The sequence below is a fragment of the Mobula birostris genome, chromosome 5, assembly GCF_030028105.1.
Source record: "Mobula birostris isolate sMobBir1 chromosome 5, sMobBir1.hap1, whole genome shotgun sequence".
Lineage (NCBI taxonomy): Eukaryota > Metazoa > Chordata > Chondrichthyes > Myliobatiformes > Myliobatidae > Mobula > Mobula birostris.
This window is the reverse complement of record NC_092374.1, coordinates 188,838,434-188,857,098: the sequence shown is the minus strand read 5'-3', so window position 1 is coordinate 188,857,098 and position 18,665 is coordinate 188,838,434. Positions and strand designations below refer to the sequence as shown.

Sequence of the window (18,665 nt, the reverse complement as noted above, 5' to 3'; positions counted from 1 at the left end):
AGATGGGGTTCATTTGCTCACTATTATCATTTGAGTTAATTGGTGGATTCCCTCCACGATCTAATTGTAAATTTTTTGGGTTTTTTTGCTGGCGGTTTGATGTTTATTTTTAGAAGTTTTTTGGTATGACGCATGGTGCCGGGGTTGTGCACCCTAATGGGGGTTTTCCCCCACTTTTTCTGCTAGGTAGGGTTTTTTTATTATCACCAAAAATTTTTCAATCTTTAAAATAATGCTTTTTTTCCCCTTGAGACATTGTAAGTGCTGTTTACTTTGATGTACTCATGTTATTTTTGAATAATATAATAACAATAAAAAGATTTGAAGAGAAGAGTGTGAATGCAAATCATATACATCAGACATCAGTTCGGAAAGCATTGACAGTAAATGTAACAAATGAAAGGTCATCGCATGGTTGAATCTTGTAAATATTTTATTACAAATAAAGTTTATTTTGTTAAAATATGATTCTACTAAAATTTAAAGAAAAAATATACTGCTGTCAGTTCTTCTCTCAGTTTTCTGAATTTCAGCATGGTCTAAGGAACTCCTTGCTCTCATCGAGCAGAATGTATGAAAGTCTGAAAGCATATACTGTACCACCAGGCTTAAGGCCAGCTTCTGTGCCACAGTTATAAGATTATTAACGGGCTCGCAGGTGTGATAAGATTCAAGACAGTTTAATTTTGTTTCCAGTACACAGATGTAAAGGGGAACAAAATAATTGTTACTCTGGGTTTGATGTATCACTGAAAATAATAAGATAAAGAAAGGTCAGGTTCCTCCCTGCGTCCTGTTTGGCGCATCGGACGGTGACCTTGCCGTTTCTTCATCGTTTGGTTGTGTTACGAGATAGAGTTAACAGCTCGACGCTCAACCCGGCACCGATGGAAAGCGTGAAAGGCGCCGGCCGGATTGGAGCCCAGGACCTCTCGTTCCGAAGTCCTTTTGCGGATACCCATACACCACAGACACCTCCAATAAGACAAAGAATTTTTTCAAAAAAAGAATAAATATAAATACTAACGATAGCTCACACACACAGATTGAAAGTGACGCTCGGCACAGGAGTATCTTCACATGAGGTGACTGGCAGGAAATGATGAAGTAGTTGTGTAGGGGTGGGGGAAGATGTGGTGTGGGTAAATGGGTGGAGGTGTTGATCAGCCTCACTGCTTGCGGAAAGTAACTGTTTCTGAGCCTGGTGCTCCTGGTGTAGATGCTATGCAGCCCCCTCCCTCATGGGAGTGGGACAAAGAGTTTATGAGCAGTTTGGGTAGGATCCTTCATGATACTTCCAGCTCCTTTAATTATTTAAGTCTTTGATGGCGAGTAGTTGCCAATGGGTAGTTTTGACAAACCTAAAAAGGAAATTAGGAGAGCCAGAAGGGGCCATGAGAAGGCCTTGGCGGGCAGGATAAAGGAAAACCCCAAGGCATTCTACAAGTATGTGAAGAGCAGGAGGATAAGATGTGAAAGAATAGGACCTATCAAGTGTGACAGTGGGAATGTGTGTATGGAACCGGAGGAGATGGCAGAGATTCTTAATGAATGCTTTACTTCAGTATTCACTACGGAAAAGGATCTTGGTGATAATAGTGATGACTTGCAGCAGGTTGAAAAGCTTGAGCATGTAGATATTAAGAAAGAGGATGTACTGGAGCTTTTGGAAAGCATCAAGTTGGATAAGACACCGGGCCCGGATGAGATGTACCCCAGGCTACTGTGGGAAGTGAGGGAGGAGATTGTTGAGCCTCTGACAATGATCTTTGCATCATCAATAGGGACGGCAGAGGTTCCGGAGGATTGGAGGGTTGCAAATGTTGTTCCTTTATTCAAGAAAGGGAGTAGAGATAGACCAGGAAATTATAGACCAGTGAGTCTTACTTCAGTGGTTGGTAAGTTGATGGAGAAGATCCTGAGAGGCAGGTTTTATGAACATTTGGAGAGGCATAATTTGATTAGGAATAGTCAGCATGGCTTTGTCAAGGGCAGGTCATGCCTTACGAGCCTGATTGAAGTTTTTGAGGATGTGACTAAACACATTTATGGAGGAAGAGCAGCAGATGTAGTGTATATGGAGTTCAGCAAGGCATTTGATAAGGTGCCCCAAGCCAGGCTTATTGCAAAAGTAAGGAGGCATGGGATCCAAAGGGACTTTGCTTTGTGGATCCGGAATTGGCTTGTCCAAAGAAGGCAGAGAGTGGTTGCAGACGGGTCATATTCTGCATGGAGGTCGGTCACCAGTGGAGTGCCTCAGGGATCTATTCTGGGACCCTTATTCTTCCTGATTTTTATAAATGACCTGGATGAGGAAGTGGAGGGATGCATTACTAAGTTTGCTGATGACACAAAGGTTGGAGGTGTTGTAGATAGTGTGGAGGGCTGTCAGAGGTTACAGCGGGACATTGATAGGGTGCAAAACTGGGCTGAGAAATGGCAGATGGAGTTTAACCCAGATAAGTGTGAAGTGGTTCATTTTGGTAAGACAAATATGGCAGAATATAGTGTTAATGGTAAGACTCTTGGCAGTGTGGAGGATCAGCGGGATCTTGGGGTCCGAGTCTATAGGACACTCAAAGCAGCTGAGCAGGCTGACTCTGTGGTTAAGAAGGCGTACGGTGTATTGGGCTTCATCAATTGGGGAATGAATTTAGGAGCCAAGAGGTAATGTTGCAGCTATATAGGACCCTGGTCAGACCCCACTTGGGGTACCATGCTCACTTTTGGTCGCCTCACTACAGGAAGGGTGTGGAAGCCATAGAAAGGGTGCAGAGGAGATTTACAAGGATGTTGCCTGGATTGGGGAGCATGCCTTATGAAAATAGGTTGAGTGAACTCGGCCTTTTCTCCTTGGAGCGACGGGGGATGAGAGGTGAGCTGATAGAGGTGTATAAGACGATGAGAGGCGTTGATTATGTGGATAGTCAGAGGCTTTTTCCCAGGGCTGAAATTGTTGCCACAAGAGGACACAGGTTTAGAGTGCTGGGGAGTAGGTACAGAGGAGATGTCAGGGGTAAGTTTTTTTACTCAGAGTGGTGAGCGAATGGAATGGACTGCCGGCAACTGTAGTGGAGGCGGATACAATAGGGTCTTTGAAGAGACTTTTGGATAGGTACATTGAGCTTAGAAAAACAGAGGGCTATATAGGTAAGCCTAGTAATTTCTAGGGTAGGGTCATATTCGGCACAACTTTGTGGGCCGAAGATCCTGTACTGTGCTGTAGGTTTTCTATGTTTGTATGTTTTTAAACTGTTACAGATTCTTCTGCCCACCACAGTGGGGTGTTGAGACCATTCATACCAACATGTTCGAATGCTCTCTACTGAGCATCTGCAGAAAGACATGAGTACAACCCCTTGAATTCACGATCTACCTCGTTATGACCTTGCACCTTATTGCTGACCTGCTCTGCACTTTTTCTGTAGCTGTTACACTTCATTCTGCATTCTGTTATTCTCTACCTCCACACGCGGTGAAATAGTCTGATCTGTGTGAAGAGTCTGCAAGACAAGCTCGGTACTTGTGGCAGAATAAACCAACAGCAATTCCACGTCACACATAAAAGTTGCTGGTGAACGCAGCAGGCCAGGCAGCATCTCTAGGAAGAGGTGCAGTCGACGTTTCAGGCCGAGACCCTTCGTCCTGAAACGTCGACTGCACCTCTTCCTAGAGATGCTGCCTGGCCTGCTGCGTTCACCAGCAACTTTGATGTGTGTTGCTTGAATTTCCACCATCTGCAGAATTCCTGTTGTTTGCAATTCCACGTCAGCAGCCTCTCGGAGGTAACACGGGGTCAAAACAGGAAGTGCAACGCTTACTCAGAATTGAAACTGAAAGTTCCTAGTAGGGGAGAGGGGAGTAAGATGGCTTCTGCAAACCTGGTCCAGGAATTAACGTGTCCCATTTGTCTGGATGTGTTCACCGATCCGGTCTCTCTGGAGTGCGGACATCACTTTTGCGCAGCGTGCATCTCTCAGGTTTGGGAGAGGGTCTCGGGGGATGTCTCCTGTCCTCAGTGCCGGCAGGTGTTCACCCAGAGGAACACCAGGCCCGCTCACATCCTGAGCAACGTCGCGGAGCAGGTCAGGCAGCTGAGGTTGGGGGCGGCCGAGCGGAAGGAGGAGTTTGTCTGCCGGGAGCACGACGAGAAGCTGAAACTGTTCTGTCAGGATGAGCAGGAGATGATCTGCCTGGTGTGTGGCCTGTCTGCGAAGCACAAGATGCACAATGTCATCCCGATAAAGGAGGCAGCCCAGGGGCACAAGGTGCGAGATCGCCTGCCTGAACTCACCGCCATGCTGTCGGGGAGAGGGGCGGGTGGGTAAGTGCTGAAAGTACAGGGAGACGGAGAAGGGAAACTTTGAGAGGGTGGAGAGCTCAGAGAGATAGCGATGAAGGTCGGGGAGGAAGGAAAACGATAGGGACAGAGCAGGGATACGGGATTGTCCCGTTTAGAGGTGAGAGAGTTGTTTGAGAACGAAGGAAAAGACGTTTTGAACGGGTGGAAAATCGGAGAATATGGCAAGGGAAAGGGAATGGAGAAAAGGTTAAGGGTAAAGGAAGGAATGGGGAGGGGGTGAGAGGCGGGAAGAGGAGTGTAGATGAGGGATGTCTGACAGCTGAGAGGCTGCAAGGGAGGGGAGATGGGTTCTCACCCAGACCATGCTCTCTGGCTGCTGCCATTGGGAAGGAGGTACAAGAGGTACTATCACCAGGTCAGTCAGGCTCCTGAAGCAGTGTGGTTAACTTCACTCACCTCAACACTGAACTGATTCCACATCCAATGGACTCATATAGGTTTTCATAAACTCTATTTATATCTTTATTTTCTAGTAAATGCTTCTAAGGAAAATAATCTCAAATAACATAAGATGTAGAAACATTTTGATAATAAATTTACTTTGAACTTTATCGGGCAGAATTGGGAGGTGTGGAGGGGAGAGGTCGCGGTGTGGCAGTTGTAGAAAGAAGACAAATAGAATCAGATTGGAGATGACTGAACAGGAGGGAGGTGGGGAGAATGGGGAAATGCAGCGTGGTGGGGGAGGGGCAGAGTTGGGTAAGGACAATATTCAGGAAGGGAATGAGAGAGAGGGACTAGGAGATGAAGGGTGAAGGGGAGGTGACCATGACTGGTAGGAAGGTTTGAAAGAATGATTCTATTTCCCCCACGGGTTCAGGGAGTAACCCCCAGTCCTCTGACAGCCCCCCCCCCATTTCGGTCAGCAGATTCGGCAGATTCATTTCTCAGATCTTCTGCATCTTCTGACTTTCAGGAAAAGTTGGAAGAGTCCCTGAAGCTTCTGCAAGAGCGAATGAATCAGAGTGTTCGGAATCAGCAGGAAGGGGAGACTGCGATCCCGCGGCTGAAGGTAAGGAATCATTCGGTGATCGTGGATGGTTCCCTGCAGTTTCCTCCCACAGTCCAAAGACAAGACATTTCAATTGTTAGTTTAATTGGTGATTGTAAATTGTCTGCTGATTAGGTTAGGGTTAATTGGGGTTGCTGGGCTTCATGGCTCGAAGGACCTTTTCGATGCTGTATTTCAATAAATAAATAAAGAGACTGACAGGGACAGGCCCCTTCCAGCTGTACGATGCTGTCCCACAGCAAAATGTAAGCAGCTGACTTTAAATAATAACTACAACGAAAGGAATGTGTGGACTGTTTTCATCATCTGACATCATTTGACATGAGAAGTTAGAGACTGGGTTCTATATGTTGTGACATGTCCACTGTTCCTTGATCCCTGCCTCCATCCAAACATAACCTTACTGCTCACCCAACCCCTGGGTACACTTTGGAGATGCCAGGGACTATAGATGCTGGAATCTGAAGCATCTGGGTATCCAGTATTTTACATATAAACCACGTAATCTCTTTATCAGACTCCAGCCTGTTTCTTGCTCCCAGATATTGAGCATTGTATGTAATGAGCACCTCCGGCTTGTGGGGGGAGACAGAGGACACTGTGTGCTGAAGGCTAGAAAGAGCAGCTGAATTTGTGAATTGTTGTCTTGATGCGAGTCATTAATCCCTGGTATTTTCAGTTTAATCTTCACAAATTGATTTTGACTGGCAAGGGCTTTCTGTGTTCTGTAATTATTTAAGTGGGTCCGAGTTTGAGAACATCTTGTCTTAGTGTGTCACTTGGTTGAGCCACTGAAGTACTTTTGGAATTCCAATGTATTAACTCTGTATTCAATCTCTACATGGAACTCTGTCGTTCCTCCCTGCTGGGTTCAGTCTTTACCAATGCTCACCATGACGGAGTGGTATGGATACCAGCTGAATCCCTTGATTATATCCTAGCCTGTAACTCACTCCTGTGTATCCATTATTCAAAATAAAAAAAACACCCTGAACCCGTTGATTAGATCCCAGCCTGCAACATAATTCAGGGATCTACTATTCTATATATAGACCACCCTGAACCTATTGATTAGATTCCAGTCTGTAACTCACCCCTGGATATCCTAGTCATGATAAAGAGACTCAACCTGAAACCTTGACTATTCTTTTGCCTCTATAGATGCTGACTGACCTGCCAAGTTCCTCCATCATTTTGAATGTGTCTAAGTCGTTGCCTTTTATTGTCTATATCCAACTCTTTATTAGTCCACCCCACTTGCATCACCTCGCACTTCCAAAGATTAAATTCCAATACCACCACGTTGCCTCATTTCCCAACAGATCAATGTCATCCTGTAGGCTCTGATTGTTCTCCACTCTATCAACACAAGTATTTTCGTGTTAACTGGAAACTTACAAATCGTATCTTGTACACTCCTATCCAAAATGATCTGGAGAACAAAACAGTAGGAGTCCCAACAGTGATATTTGTAATGCTTCACAGGTCACAAATATCTAATCACTAAAACAACACAATCTGCTTCCTATTGCCAAGCTAAGTTTATAGATACAATTTGCCACCTCACCCCAGATCCTACGGTGTAACCTTTCCAAACATCCTCCCATGTGGAATCTTGTCACTTTACTGAAGTCTCAAAGGATAACTTGAACCGTCCTTGTCACTGCATGTTGTTCTCTCTTTGATTCCAGAATGGGGATCAATCCCAGAGATCCAGTCAGATACTTGGGATTGGATTTTGGTCAATTATTCTGTCTATGATTGTTTACTCTGACCCCACTCCAATCAGCGCCCAATTTTTACTTCAAAAAAAATAAAGCAATCCTGACCCGAGTGTAAATAACCACTCCAAGCAGCACCAAATGTGTTATTTAGAAAGTAAATCATTCAAATGAATGAATTATGTTTGGCCAGTGACTCTCTGCTAACCTCACTCTGATCCAGGACCAGGTTGATGGACGGAGCTGTGAGATCAGGGCTGAATTTGAGAAGATGCACCAGTTCCTGCGTGAGAGGCAGCAGCAGATGGAAGCAGAGCTGCAGAGAGAAGCGGACAAAATCCTAACACAACTGGAAAACAATTTAAAGAGAACCGTCGATGAAATCTCTTCCCTTGAAAAAGTGATACAAGGTGTAAAAGTGAGATTGAAAATTGACGATCCCCATGGGCTCCTCAAGGTACAGGATGAGTCACTTTCTTGTCTGGGGGATCCAAACTGTCATAAATACCTGTGAGTGAATTTAATTATATGGGCATCTAGGGTTAAAACTGGTTTCCTAAATGCAGTCAGTTCAATAGAAACTGAGAAACGTTCAGAAACTAACCAGCGGTGGGTTCACACCCTGCCCTTGCCTTCCTGGCCCTGGGTTTGACCCCTGTGTGATTGCTGGAATGGAGATCATCCTCCGAGTGTGGAAATCCCAGAGCAATTGCTTGAATCATCACCAGGTGGCGCCGTCAGCACCATGGGGGTGAGGATTGATTGACCCCAAATAAATACCATGGGGGGGCGGGGTGGCATGGTAGCATAGCGATGACGATGACGCGATTACGTCTCAGGGTGTTGGAGTTCAGAGTTGAGTTCCAGTGTCCTCTGTAAGAAAGAAAGTCTGTAATCCTTCCCATGTGCATGTGGGTTTCCTCTGATAGTCCAAAGACATACCAGTTAGTGAGCTAGTTTAGACTGGGTTAAGATTGTTGGGTTGCTCGGTGGGACGGCACATCGGGCTGGGATGTCCTCTTCCACACTATATGTCTAAATAAATGTGTGGAAATGGGGCCAGGAATGGGCTGTCCTGAATCACAATGGCAACCTCATGTTTCCTGTGTCTGCACAGGCACAGTTGATGTCATTCCTCCAAATACTCCTTTCCCAAAACCGGTCCCACCTACCTCTCCCTTGTGTAACAACCAACTCTGTATTTGCCCCGGCTGCTTCTGATCATATCACCACCAATGCAGTCTCACATTGCCCACCTTTCTCTCCCTTCCCTCATCTCCCTTCCCCTCCCCATCCTCCCCTGTCCCTTTCTCTTCCCCCTCTCTGTGCTTCACTCTTCCCTAATACACCCTCTGCCCCTTCTTTCTCCTCCACTGTATCCCACTGCCCTGCCTTTCAACCTCCCGCATTTGTCCCCAGTTGTCCCATTCCAGGCCTGGTCCCAGTCCCTCCCCACTCTGCACTCCCACCCAACCACAGACCCTGTGCTAGTCCCCATTCCCCAGTGTGGTGCATCACTGCATCACGACCACGAGAGAGAGAGAGAGAGAGAGCGAGCTGGAGTGACGCCTCACTGACGGAAACACTCCACCCTCCAGTGTTTTGTTTTGTTTTAATAATAGATGCCATCTTTTTGATACATTGCCTTTTAAAGAACACCTCAATACTGGGGAGGCAAGTTCCCGTGATAGAACTGACTAAGTTTTCAACCTTCTGCAGCATTTTCTGATTGTAGAAAGTGGCCCCTCCTCACAACATAATTGAAACGTAAATTATACACAACTTTTATAAGGAAGAATATAATTAAAACAAAGTTCATTTTAGTTCAAGGGATCAAAGTGGTCACAGTGATGATAAACTGTAGTGATTCGGGTTTTGCTGATTTCAGCTGAATGGTTGAAGGGAAGTAGATGTTCAAACAGTTTGGTTTTTGAGAAGAGAAGAAGGTATTGGAGGACCTAGAGAAGTAACCTCAAAGAGAAGGGTTTTGCTGTGGAAAACAATCAAATTAGTTCCTAAGTCTTTCCTCTGGTTGAGTGTCTAGCCTTCATACTCCAACCCTTCCAGAGAGTTTCAACTACAGTTTCACTCAATCCTATTCTCTCTCTTTCCCCTCAGGATATTCAAGCCCTTTTGAAGAGGTGAGTAAATTTTAGCTGAAGTTCTGACATCGGGTGCTGTTGTGTCTCTAATGCACAGTTTCTCGACCGGGGTTCCATGGGAGGTTGCTAGGGGTTCCACAAGAGATCATGTAAAAAAAACTTTGTTTTTTGAACTAAGTACAACGTGTGATGCGAGCACTCACAGTGGTGGCCGGTGACCGAGCAGACCCGTTCTCAATCTCGTTAGAGGTCTCTCAGCCCAGTATGGGAATGCACTGCAGGGCCATTTATATTTGCTTGAGTGCATTCTCCGTTTTTAATGTGAGATAGGGAGGTAATTTGTAACAGGTGAGCGCTGTATTGCATGGAGGGGAAGACGGTAGTTTGATAATTGGTGAGCACTGTATTACACAGAGGGGAGGATGGTAGGCTGATAATTGGTGAGCACTGTATTGCACGGAGGGGAGGATGGTAGGCTGATAATTTGTGAGTGCTGTATTACACAGAGGGGAGGATGGTATTCTGATAAGTGGTGAGCGCTGTATTGCATGGAGGGTAGTACGGTAGGTTGATAATTAGTGAGTGTTGTATTGCACGGGGGGAGGATGGTAGTCTGTTGAGTGTAAAGTGCATTTTCCAAGCATTTAATAGACTCGCCCAACTTGGGCTGTGACGTCAGCCTCTCCCTCCTGAATTACCTCCCGCAATTTCCCCTGCCGCTGTCATGGGTCCACTCCGTGAAGTCCACATTCCGGTTCATTGTCCGGTCTATGGACTCAGGATTCCGGGTCTTCCAGCTGTCCCTTGATTTGGTTGAGTTAATCATAGGCACCTGATTCCCATCTTGGGGCTTGGAATATAAGTGGCCTTGGGGTCGAGTGTGGGCTGCTGGTTTGCCTTGTCAAGATTCCCTGGGAGCAATCTGCCGGTGGAAGGCCAGAGCAGCCACTTGCCATTTTGTGGCCACGTTAGAGAACTATTCCTTCATGGAGCCTTGCTGTCAGTATTCGGAGCTGTCTTTGCGGTACGGATTCGGCCTTTTCCTAGGCCAGCTGAGTGGCAGTCAGCCACTTCGAGCTAGGTAGGGATCCAGCTGTTTCCGTAGCCAGCCTAGGTTGCTGGCTGTAACTGTGACCCGGAGCTACCTGATGCAGCGAGGAAACTGTCTGTCGTTCTTCGGTATTTGTCTCTTCTTGTCCTCGCCTCTGTGGGGAAAGCCAGGCTGTACTGCCGTTACCCTGCGGGGGGACCAGTCCTGTCTTGCCTTTGCCTCTGTTGGGTAAATCCGGCCATTCTGCTGTTACCCGATGGATGGACCTGTCCCACCTTGGTGTGGAGATAAAGATGAGTCCTGGCTCTGTGTTGATGTTCAGTTCCCAGTCTGTCTCCGAGCTCCAGCCTTTGAGTTAGTAGCCTCGAGACCCAAGACCCCAGCATGTCTCCAAGTTTGAGAGCCTAGACCCCAGTCTCAAGCCTCAAGCCTCTGGACCCCAGCCACATCCTATCCTGTAGTCATGTCATGTCCTTGCCTGGTTCTGGGGCCTGAGCCTGAGGCAAGACCCAGGTTCTGGGTCCTTGTACAGTTTCTGGCTTGGAGCCCAAGCCCAGGCTCCTAGTGCATAGTTTCCTGTCCGGGTTCCCTGTCTTCTCCATGTCCTCGCCCAAGATTGCGTTCTTGTCCCTGCTCCTTGTCTGTATTCTGTCACGTCCCTACTCAAGTCAAGTCCTGTTCCTTGTACTTCAGTGTCTATGTCTTGCATTTGGGTCCGTTCCCAACGCCCCCATTGTGACAGATGTGCCACCGATTGACTGACGGGAGCAAACAAAGTACCAGTGTATAGAAAAGTGGACGGAAATGTTTCATTCTAAAGACGGCCCAGTGTGGTGATTTTTGAAGAGGAGGTGTGAGATGGAAGAGGAGGACTCTAGGCCTAGGCCTATGGACAATTCTGATAAGGTTAATGATGAAGAATCTCAATCTTCTGAGTCATTTCTCTGCACTAGTGCAACAACGGACACAAATAAAGGTCTATCTTTACATTAAAACTACTTATCAATGGGTTTTCACGGACTGGTGATCCAAGTTATCTTATTCCGTTGTGCCTAGTCTGGGCAAACAACTTACAAATGTAGCAATGGCTCCAGCAATATTGAAAAGACAGTTAATGACAAATCACAACTGTATGAAACATAAAAGTGATGATTATTGGAATCAGAGCTTCCAGCTTTTGAATATAAAGTCACAGTCAGTAAAATAATACAGGAAGCAACTTATTTAGTAGCTTTAAGACCAGTTCACTCGAGAATGTTTGAAAAACTGTGTGAAAACCTCAACAAAGAGCAAACCAGGCTCCTGTTACATGTGGAAATCACAGAGGAAGTTCTCAACAGGGTGTTCAAGCTGAAAGCTGAATTGCAGGAGAACTCTTAAGAAAATAATGGGCCAGATTTTCCTCAGTGCTTTGAAGATGAAGAATAGCTGTAGAAACTCATCTACTTGACAGAAATTTTTCAACATATAAACCAGTTAAACAAGTCTCTGCAAGGCACTGGAGGAAATGTTTTGACTTCAAGTGACCAGAATCTCAGATTTAAAAAGAAATTGAATCTTTGGTAAAATCATGTTGCAAAAGGAAACCATAATGTTTCTACTGCTGCTTGGGCTTGAGTGTAGGGAAGGATATCAGAAAGTCTCGAGTCTTATTCAAAACCCCCTGGAATAACTGCAGAACAAAATTGAACAGTATTTTTCCTCCCTTTCGATAAAAATGCATGCCTAGGTGAGGGACCCTTTCTCTGAATCTTCTGCTCAGCCTGAGAACTTGACATTGAGAGAAGAGGAAGAACTTTGTGAGATGCAGTCTGATTGTGCACTCGATGAGATTTATTGACCTGCCCCGGGACAAGTTCTGGATTTCTGTGAAAGCACAGTTTCATGCCGTTCATAGGAAAGCAATGAATATTTTGTTGCAGTATTCAACTTCTTACATGTGTCAGCAAGCTTTTTCTTGTTTAAAAAGCATCACGAGTAAGGAAAGAGATTGTCTCATTTCAGTTGAAGGTGAAATCCATGTGTGCTGATCTCAAGTTCAACCCAGAACTGAGACATTGATTATGTTTGCCTTATGAGTTGTTTAAAATTTATGCAAGAGAAAGAAAGAGTAATTTCAAGAAAGGTAAGCTAAGCTTAACTGTCTGTATTTTCCCCACGAGTGCAGATGTACGCAGCCCTGAGACACCAAGCAAGGTCATTTGATTTCAAACAATTCCTTTATTGATCATTACAGAATGTCTCTCTGGTGCGTCCTGCTCCGTCCCCTCTCACTTCCCCTTGTCCCAACCAGGATTCTCCTCTCCCTGCCCGCTTCCCACTCTCAGTCCACAATAGAAACCCATATCAGAATCGGGTTTATCATCACTCAGATATGCCATGAAATTTGTTTTTTCTTTTGTGGCAGCAGTACAGTGCAATACAGAAAATTACTACAGTACTGTGCAAATGGCTTAGGGACTCTAGCTATATAAATATGCCTTAAAGTTTTGCACAGTATTGTATTACAGTGGAAAACAGCAAAAGAGTGCAGAATGAAGTGTTACAGTTACAGAGAGAGTGCAGTGTAGGCAGACAATAAGCTGCAAGGCCGTGACGTGGTAGATGGATGGTGAGGTCTTCAGTCCATTATATCACACAAGGGGGCAGTTCAATAGTCTTACAACAGCAGGATAGAATCTCTCCCTAAGCCTGGTGATCTGACGATTTTGTACCTTCTCTCTGATGGGAGGGGTGGGGAGAAGAGAGAGTGTACAGGGTGGGTGGGGTTTTGATGATGTTGGCTGCTTTACTGAGACAATGAGAAGTGTGGACAGAGTCTTTGGTAATGTGTCACTAAATCCTGTCCCTGACTTTGTAGGTGTGAGTTGCCGGTTTCCAGTCCTGGAGTGGTGTCTGTCGATCTTCCTGAGGATGTGGCTGAAGGAAGATTGAGATATCTCAAAGTGTGGAAGGAAATGAGAGCCGTGGTTTCACCAGGTACCTTTCTCTTTCTCTGTAATTCCCCTTCTCCCCACTGCCCCGCCGCCTTTTCCCCTGTAATTCCAGAAACTCCAGATGCCAGCCTCTGCATTTATTAGTTACCATTCCTTATGACTTCAGGAGGAGCCCCCCAATACTCCCCACACTCACTATACTCAACAGTATTGTGTCTGCTGTGGAGACCTTCAGGTTTCTGGGTGTCACAATCTCCCAGGACCTGAAGTGGACACCCAACACGGACACTGTTATCAAAAAGGCTCAGCAGAAGTTGTATTTCCTATGTCAGCTCAGGAAGTATAACCTGTTTTAGGAGCTGCTGATTCAATTCTATTCAGGAATAATCCAGTCTGTTCTCTGTTCGTCCATCACTGTCTGGTTTGGATCAGCTACCAAACAAGACAAGAATAGACTCCAAAGAACCGCCAGGGCTGAGGAAAGGATTATTGGTGTGAAGCTGCCCTCGATCCAGGACTTATGTGCATCTAGAGTCAGGAAGCGAGCAAGCAGCATCATTGTAGACTCATCACACCCTGGACATCACCTGTTCCAACTCCTTCCTTCTGGTAGGCGCTTTAGATCACTGTATGCCAGGACAAATAGGTACAAGAACAGTTTCTTTCTGTATGCCATCAGTCTTATGAACACTTGAATTTTAGTCTATTATAAACCAAGTCCACCTGTACATACACAGGTATACCTCATTGTATATAGTTCACGATTATTTGCACTATTGTTTTATTTGCTTTTTGATTCTGTACAGTGAGAGCTCAGGGAAACCGGCATCAAATTCCCTGTATGTGTCCACATACTTGGCGATAATAAAGGATTCTGATTCTGATTATCAGCCATGTGTTCATTGTGTGCAACATCTCTGCTTCTAACACACACAACCTGACATAGGCACTGCATTGTAATGCATCCAGAACCTCCCCAACACCCTTCCCTACCTCATCCCCAGTTGAGGCAGCTTCAATTCCCTCCATCACTGATTCATGGATTGGAACACTCAGCTTTGGGATAAGTCACCATTGACAATACATATTACTCAAAGTTTTGCCTCCAAAGAGGCAGCTTACAGGTGAACCCATTGCATCTCCCAGCCAGTGTTTCCAAGGATACTCTCCAGGTTGTCCCTTGTTGTGCAGCCCAGTGGAAGCCTTCAGGACATTTGAAGCCCAACTCAGCACATCCATCACATTTATCAGCCAACACAGGAGCATGCAAACATCGTCACTGATCTACACACACAATGATGGATGATCATCAGTCTCAATACCTTGGTCCTGCTCTCTCCTAATAGACCATAAGACATAGGAGCAGAATTAGGCCACTCGGCCCATCAGGTCTGTTCCACCATCCCTCATCTCTCAGATTACCCCTGATACATTTCATATCTAGAGATTGATCCACCTCCATCCTTCATAAATTCTGTGACTTAAACAGAATTGGCTTCTGCGAAAAGAGAATTCCTGAGGTTCAACTCCTTCCAAGGGAAGAAATTTCTCCTCCTCTCAAATTCGAAGGCTTTGCCCCTTATTCTGACAGTGACCTGTAGTTTCAAGTAGTGATACCCTCTGATATCTGGTGCTGAATTTGCCACAAATCAACTTGTAAGTACAGATCGTTGTTACAACCTAAAACATCAATTCACAGTTTTTCCACACTCTTTTCACTGTTCCAACCTGATCTGATGATTCCAGAATTCTCTGTTCTTATTTAAAATTGCCAGCATCTGCATTTTTCGATTTTTTTTTTTTTTTTTTTTTTTTGAGCACAGATTTTGTCACCCAATCCTGGTTATTCACAGAGTCGCAGAGTTCTACTGCATAGAAGCAAGCCTTCAGCCCACTCTGGCCATCTACTGTACACTAATCCCACATGCCCACATTTGGCTCATATCACTCTGTGTCTGGCCTTTTCACATGCCTGTCTAAATGTCTCTTAAACCTGGCAATTGTATCTGATCCCACCACTTCCTCTGGGAGAATGTTTCAGATAGCAAGCACTCTCTGTGTAAAGCACTTACCCCACAGATCACCTTTAAATCTCCTTCCTCTCCCCTTAAACCTCCAACCTTTTGTTTTTGATCGCTCTACCATGGGAGATGCTGCCTGTACTGATACATTTCTGTTTTGGGTTCACATCTCCAGCATCTGCAGTTTAAATAATAAAATTCCACTTGGCCCTGACCCCTCATGTGCTGCTGTGTCACTGGGAATGGAGCTGTCATGGCTTGTCCTGTTTAGTTTTTAAAAAGAGCACTGCAGCCACATAAAACATCATAGAATACAGTCAGCTGGGCAGAGGAAGGGGATTGAACTACCCTGTAACAAATAAATCGCTGTGACGTAGTATGGTGTTAAATAGGACGGAGGGAGCAGTGGGGATTGAAATCTCCTCCAGGGGCTCCACACTTCCTGGGCTGAGGGAGGAGACGATGGTCACCATTGTCAGCTCAGATCCTGGCAGTTCCAAGCAACACACACAAAATGCTGGAGGAACTCAACAGGCCAGGCAGCATCTATGGAAAAAAAAGTACAGTTGACATTTCAGGCTGAGACCCTTCGGCAGGACTGGAGAAAAAATAGACGAGGAGTAGATTTAAAAGGTGGGGGAAGGGAGAGAGAAACACAAGGTGATAGGTGAAACCTAGACAGGGAGGGATGAATTAAATAGCTGGGAAGTTGATTGGTGAAAGAGATACTGGGCTGGGGAAGGATGAACGATGAGAGAGGACAGAAGGCCATGGAAGAAAGAATAGTGGGAAGAACACCGGGGGGGGGGGAGTTGATGGGCAGGCAAGGAGATAAGTTGAGAGGGGGAAAAGGGGATGGGGAATGGTGAAGGAGAGGGTTGGGTTGCATTACTGGAAGTTTGAGAAATCAATGTTCATGCCAACAGGTTGGAGACTACCCAGACTGAATATAAGGTGTTGTTCCTCCAACCAGAGTGTGGTCTCATCGAGACAGTCGAGGGAGAACCACTGGGTGATCCCACTTTGTTTGGCCAATGGAGCCTAAGTGCTCAGTGTAATGGTCTCCCAATCTATGTCGGGTCTGGCCGATATACAGGAGGCCACACCGGGAGCACTGGACACTGTATATAAACCCGACAGACTCACAGGTGAAGTGTTATCTTAGCTGGAAGGTTCCATCTGGTTTTCTCACTGTAACTGTTTTGTTTCAGTGCCAGAGCAGCTAACACTGGACCTGGATACAGCTCAGAATAATCTCGTCCTCTCTCAGGATCTGATGAGTGTGCAGTACGTGACCACCGATCAAAATCGTCAGGATCACCCGAGAAGATTTGTAAAAGGATATTGTGTTTTGAGTTCACAGAGTTTCACGCCTGGGAGGCACTACTGGGAGGTGTGTGTTCGACATAAGATTAGCTGGGTTGTGGGTGTCTGCAGAGAGTCTGTAAAGAGGGATGGAGACATCTCCTACACACCAGAATGGGGATACTGGGTTATTCATTTCTCTTTTAATTCAGTGGAGGTACCAAATGTCATCTCCCATCTGGAAATTAAACCCCGAAAACTGGGGGTTTACCTGGATTACGAGCAGGGCCAAGTGTCATTTTACAATGCTGACAACATGTGTCACCTCCACACCTACACAGACAGTTTCACTGAGAAACTGTCTCATCTTAAATCCATGTACTGACAAGCCAGACAACTCTGAACCACTCACATTGCTCACCACTTAACACAGTGGGACACGTTCTCCGAGGTCTCAGACTTCTCTGGACCCACTGAGCCGATCTCACTGCACCGATTCTCTGAAATACAACCAGAAAAAGCCAGAGCACTCAGCAGTGAGGGAAACATAGTTAATGTTTCAGGTGCAGACCACCATGTGAGAACTGATTTTCTGCCATTGCTACTGACAGGTGAAGATGTTTATATTGACGTCTAATCTGTAAATTAGACTCACTGTCTCCTTCCCAGCTCTCTCACACTCTCTCCCACCAACCGCAGTTCAGGCGCACATTGTGTTAGAATGAAGTGGGCTGTTCTCTGGAATTGTGATATCTGATTCTAGCAATCAGTGTGAATATGTGCAGATATTCTCTGTGTAATAAACATTTGACCTGCAGAGTGAACTGACAGTGTGTCTGAGCTGGTTACATTGGGGAAACAGTGAACGGAATGGGAACAAAATGGGAGATGGAGGTTCGGGCTCACTGCTAGAGGAAGGACAGGGAAGCTGTTGCCTCTCAGCTTTTGGGGAGATTGCTGCCTAGTTCTGAAAGAGACAAGCCCTCGATCGTTAACTTGACTCCATAGTGTCTCTGAAAGACGGAGTCTGGTCCAATTGAACAGAGATCCTTAAAGCCCAGTGAAACCAAGGTGGAACTCAGAAAGTCCGTGAAAAGGGTTTGAACATGTCCATAATCTTTATTGATGACCTCAGCAGTATTCAGAGTGTCCCACACATCCAGGACGTTGTGTGTGGTGAAATGTACCGGAAATGCAATCCCAGGATGAGGTTTAGTTTTGTCAAAGTCAAGGTAGTTTATTGTCACATGCACAAGTACATGTCTGCACAGCTGCAATGAAAAACCCGTGGCAGCATCACAGACACACGGTATCATAGAAACAGCTTTCACAAGGGAAACTAATCAAGCATAAATTATGCACAGTATTTACAGGAGGAACACAATATGAAGACAAGAAAAACAAAGTCCATTTTGTTGCAAATTGATCGAAGGGGTCAGATTTGCTCATCTGGAGTGATTAGTGTTGTGCAGATCGGTTGAATAACTGACTGGTTGAAAGGAAGTAACTGTTCTTGTACCTGGTGGTGTGGGACTTCAGGTCTCTGTACCTCCTGTCTGATGGTAGGTGCAAGCAGATGACTTGGACAGTCGGGATCGTCAGTGACAGATTTTGCCGCCTTGAGGCAGTGTCTCATGTACGTACGACCAAAGTGGGGTGGGGTGTGTCAGTGATGTATTGGACAGGGTCCAGTACTCTGCAGCTTCCAACATTCCTGCATGTTTGAATTGCTGTACCAGACCATAATGCAACCACAGGATACTCTCAGCCGGACATTTGTAGAAGTTTGTTAAACTGTTTCATGACAATCTGAACCTGCTAATAAAGTAAAGACACTGACACACCTTCCTTGTGATTGTGTTTATGTTCTGAGCCTAGAATAAGTCATCTCCTACATTAACACACAGGAATTTGAAGTTGCTGACCCTCTCCACCCAGAGGGATTTCTCCCTTGTTCTTGATTTCCCCCTAATGAATACACCTTTCTCGTATCACTTTTCTAGATCATTTTCTCTTTCACATTTGAATTATTCACCACTACCCCTTCCCCTGCCTCACTGCACCCAAAGATTTACCAATAACTGTTTTGCAGTCTGTGTTTCTAATACCCTCACCAGGCTGCCTTACCCCTCCACAGTACAGGTACCTTTGGCT

At 45.6% G+C, this 18,665-nt stretch overlaps 1 protein-coding gene across 1 annotated transcript; it reads left to right on the top strand.

Annotated features, from left to right (window-relative positions):
* The first annotated feature begins 3,710 nt into the window (after positions 1-3,710).
* LOC140198150 (zinc-binding protein A33-like) lies at positions 3,711-18,347 on the top strand. Its single transcript, XM_072259122.1, has 6 exons — positions 3,711-4,268; positions 5,280-5,375; positions 7,320-7,553; positions 9,215-9,237; positions 13,110-13,228; positions 16,418-18,347. Exons 1-6 carry the CDS (start codon positions 3,867-3,869, stop codon positions 16,894-16,896), a joined length of 1,353 nt encoding a protein of 450 aa, XP_072115223.1. The 5' UTR covers positions 3,711-3,866; the 3' UTR covers positions 16,897-18,347.
* The last annotated feature ends 318 nt before the right edge of the window (positions 18,348-18,665 follow it).

Excerpts from the sequence above, each read along its gene's own strand:
- LOC140198150 (XM_072259122.1), top strand. The coding sequence starts at position 3,867 with ATGGCTTCTGCAAACCTGGTCCAGGAATTAACGTGTCCCATTTGTCTG. Across the intron at positions 4,269-5,279 it reads AGGCAGCCCAGGGGCACAAG|GAAAAGTTGGAAGAGTCCCT; the intron begins GTGCGAGATCGC and ends TCTGACTTTCAG. Across the intron at positions 7,554-9,214 it reads ATCCCCATGGGCTCCTCAAG|GATATTCAAGCCCTTTTGAA; the intron begins GTACAGGATGAG and ends CTTTCCCCTCAG.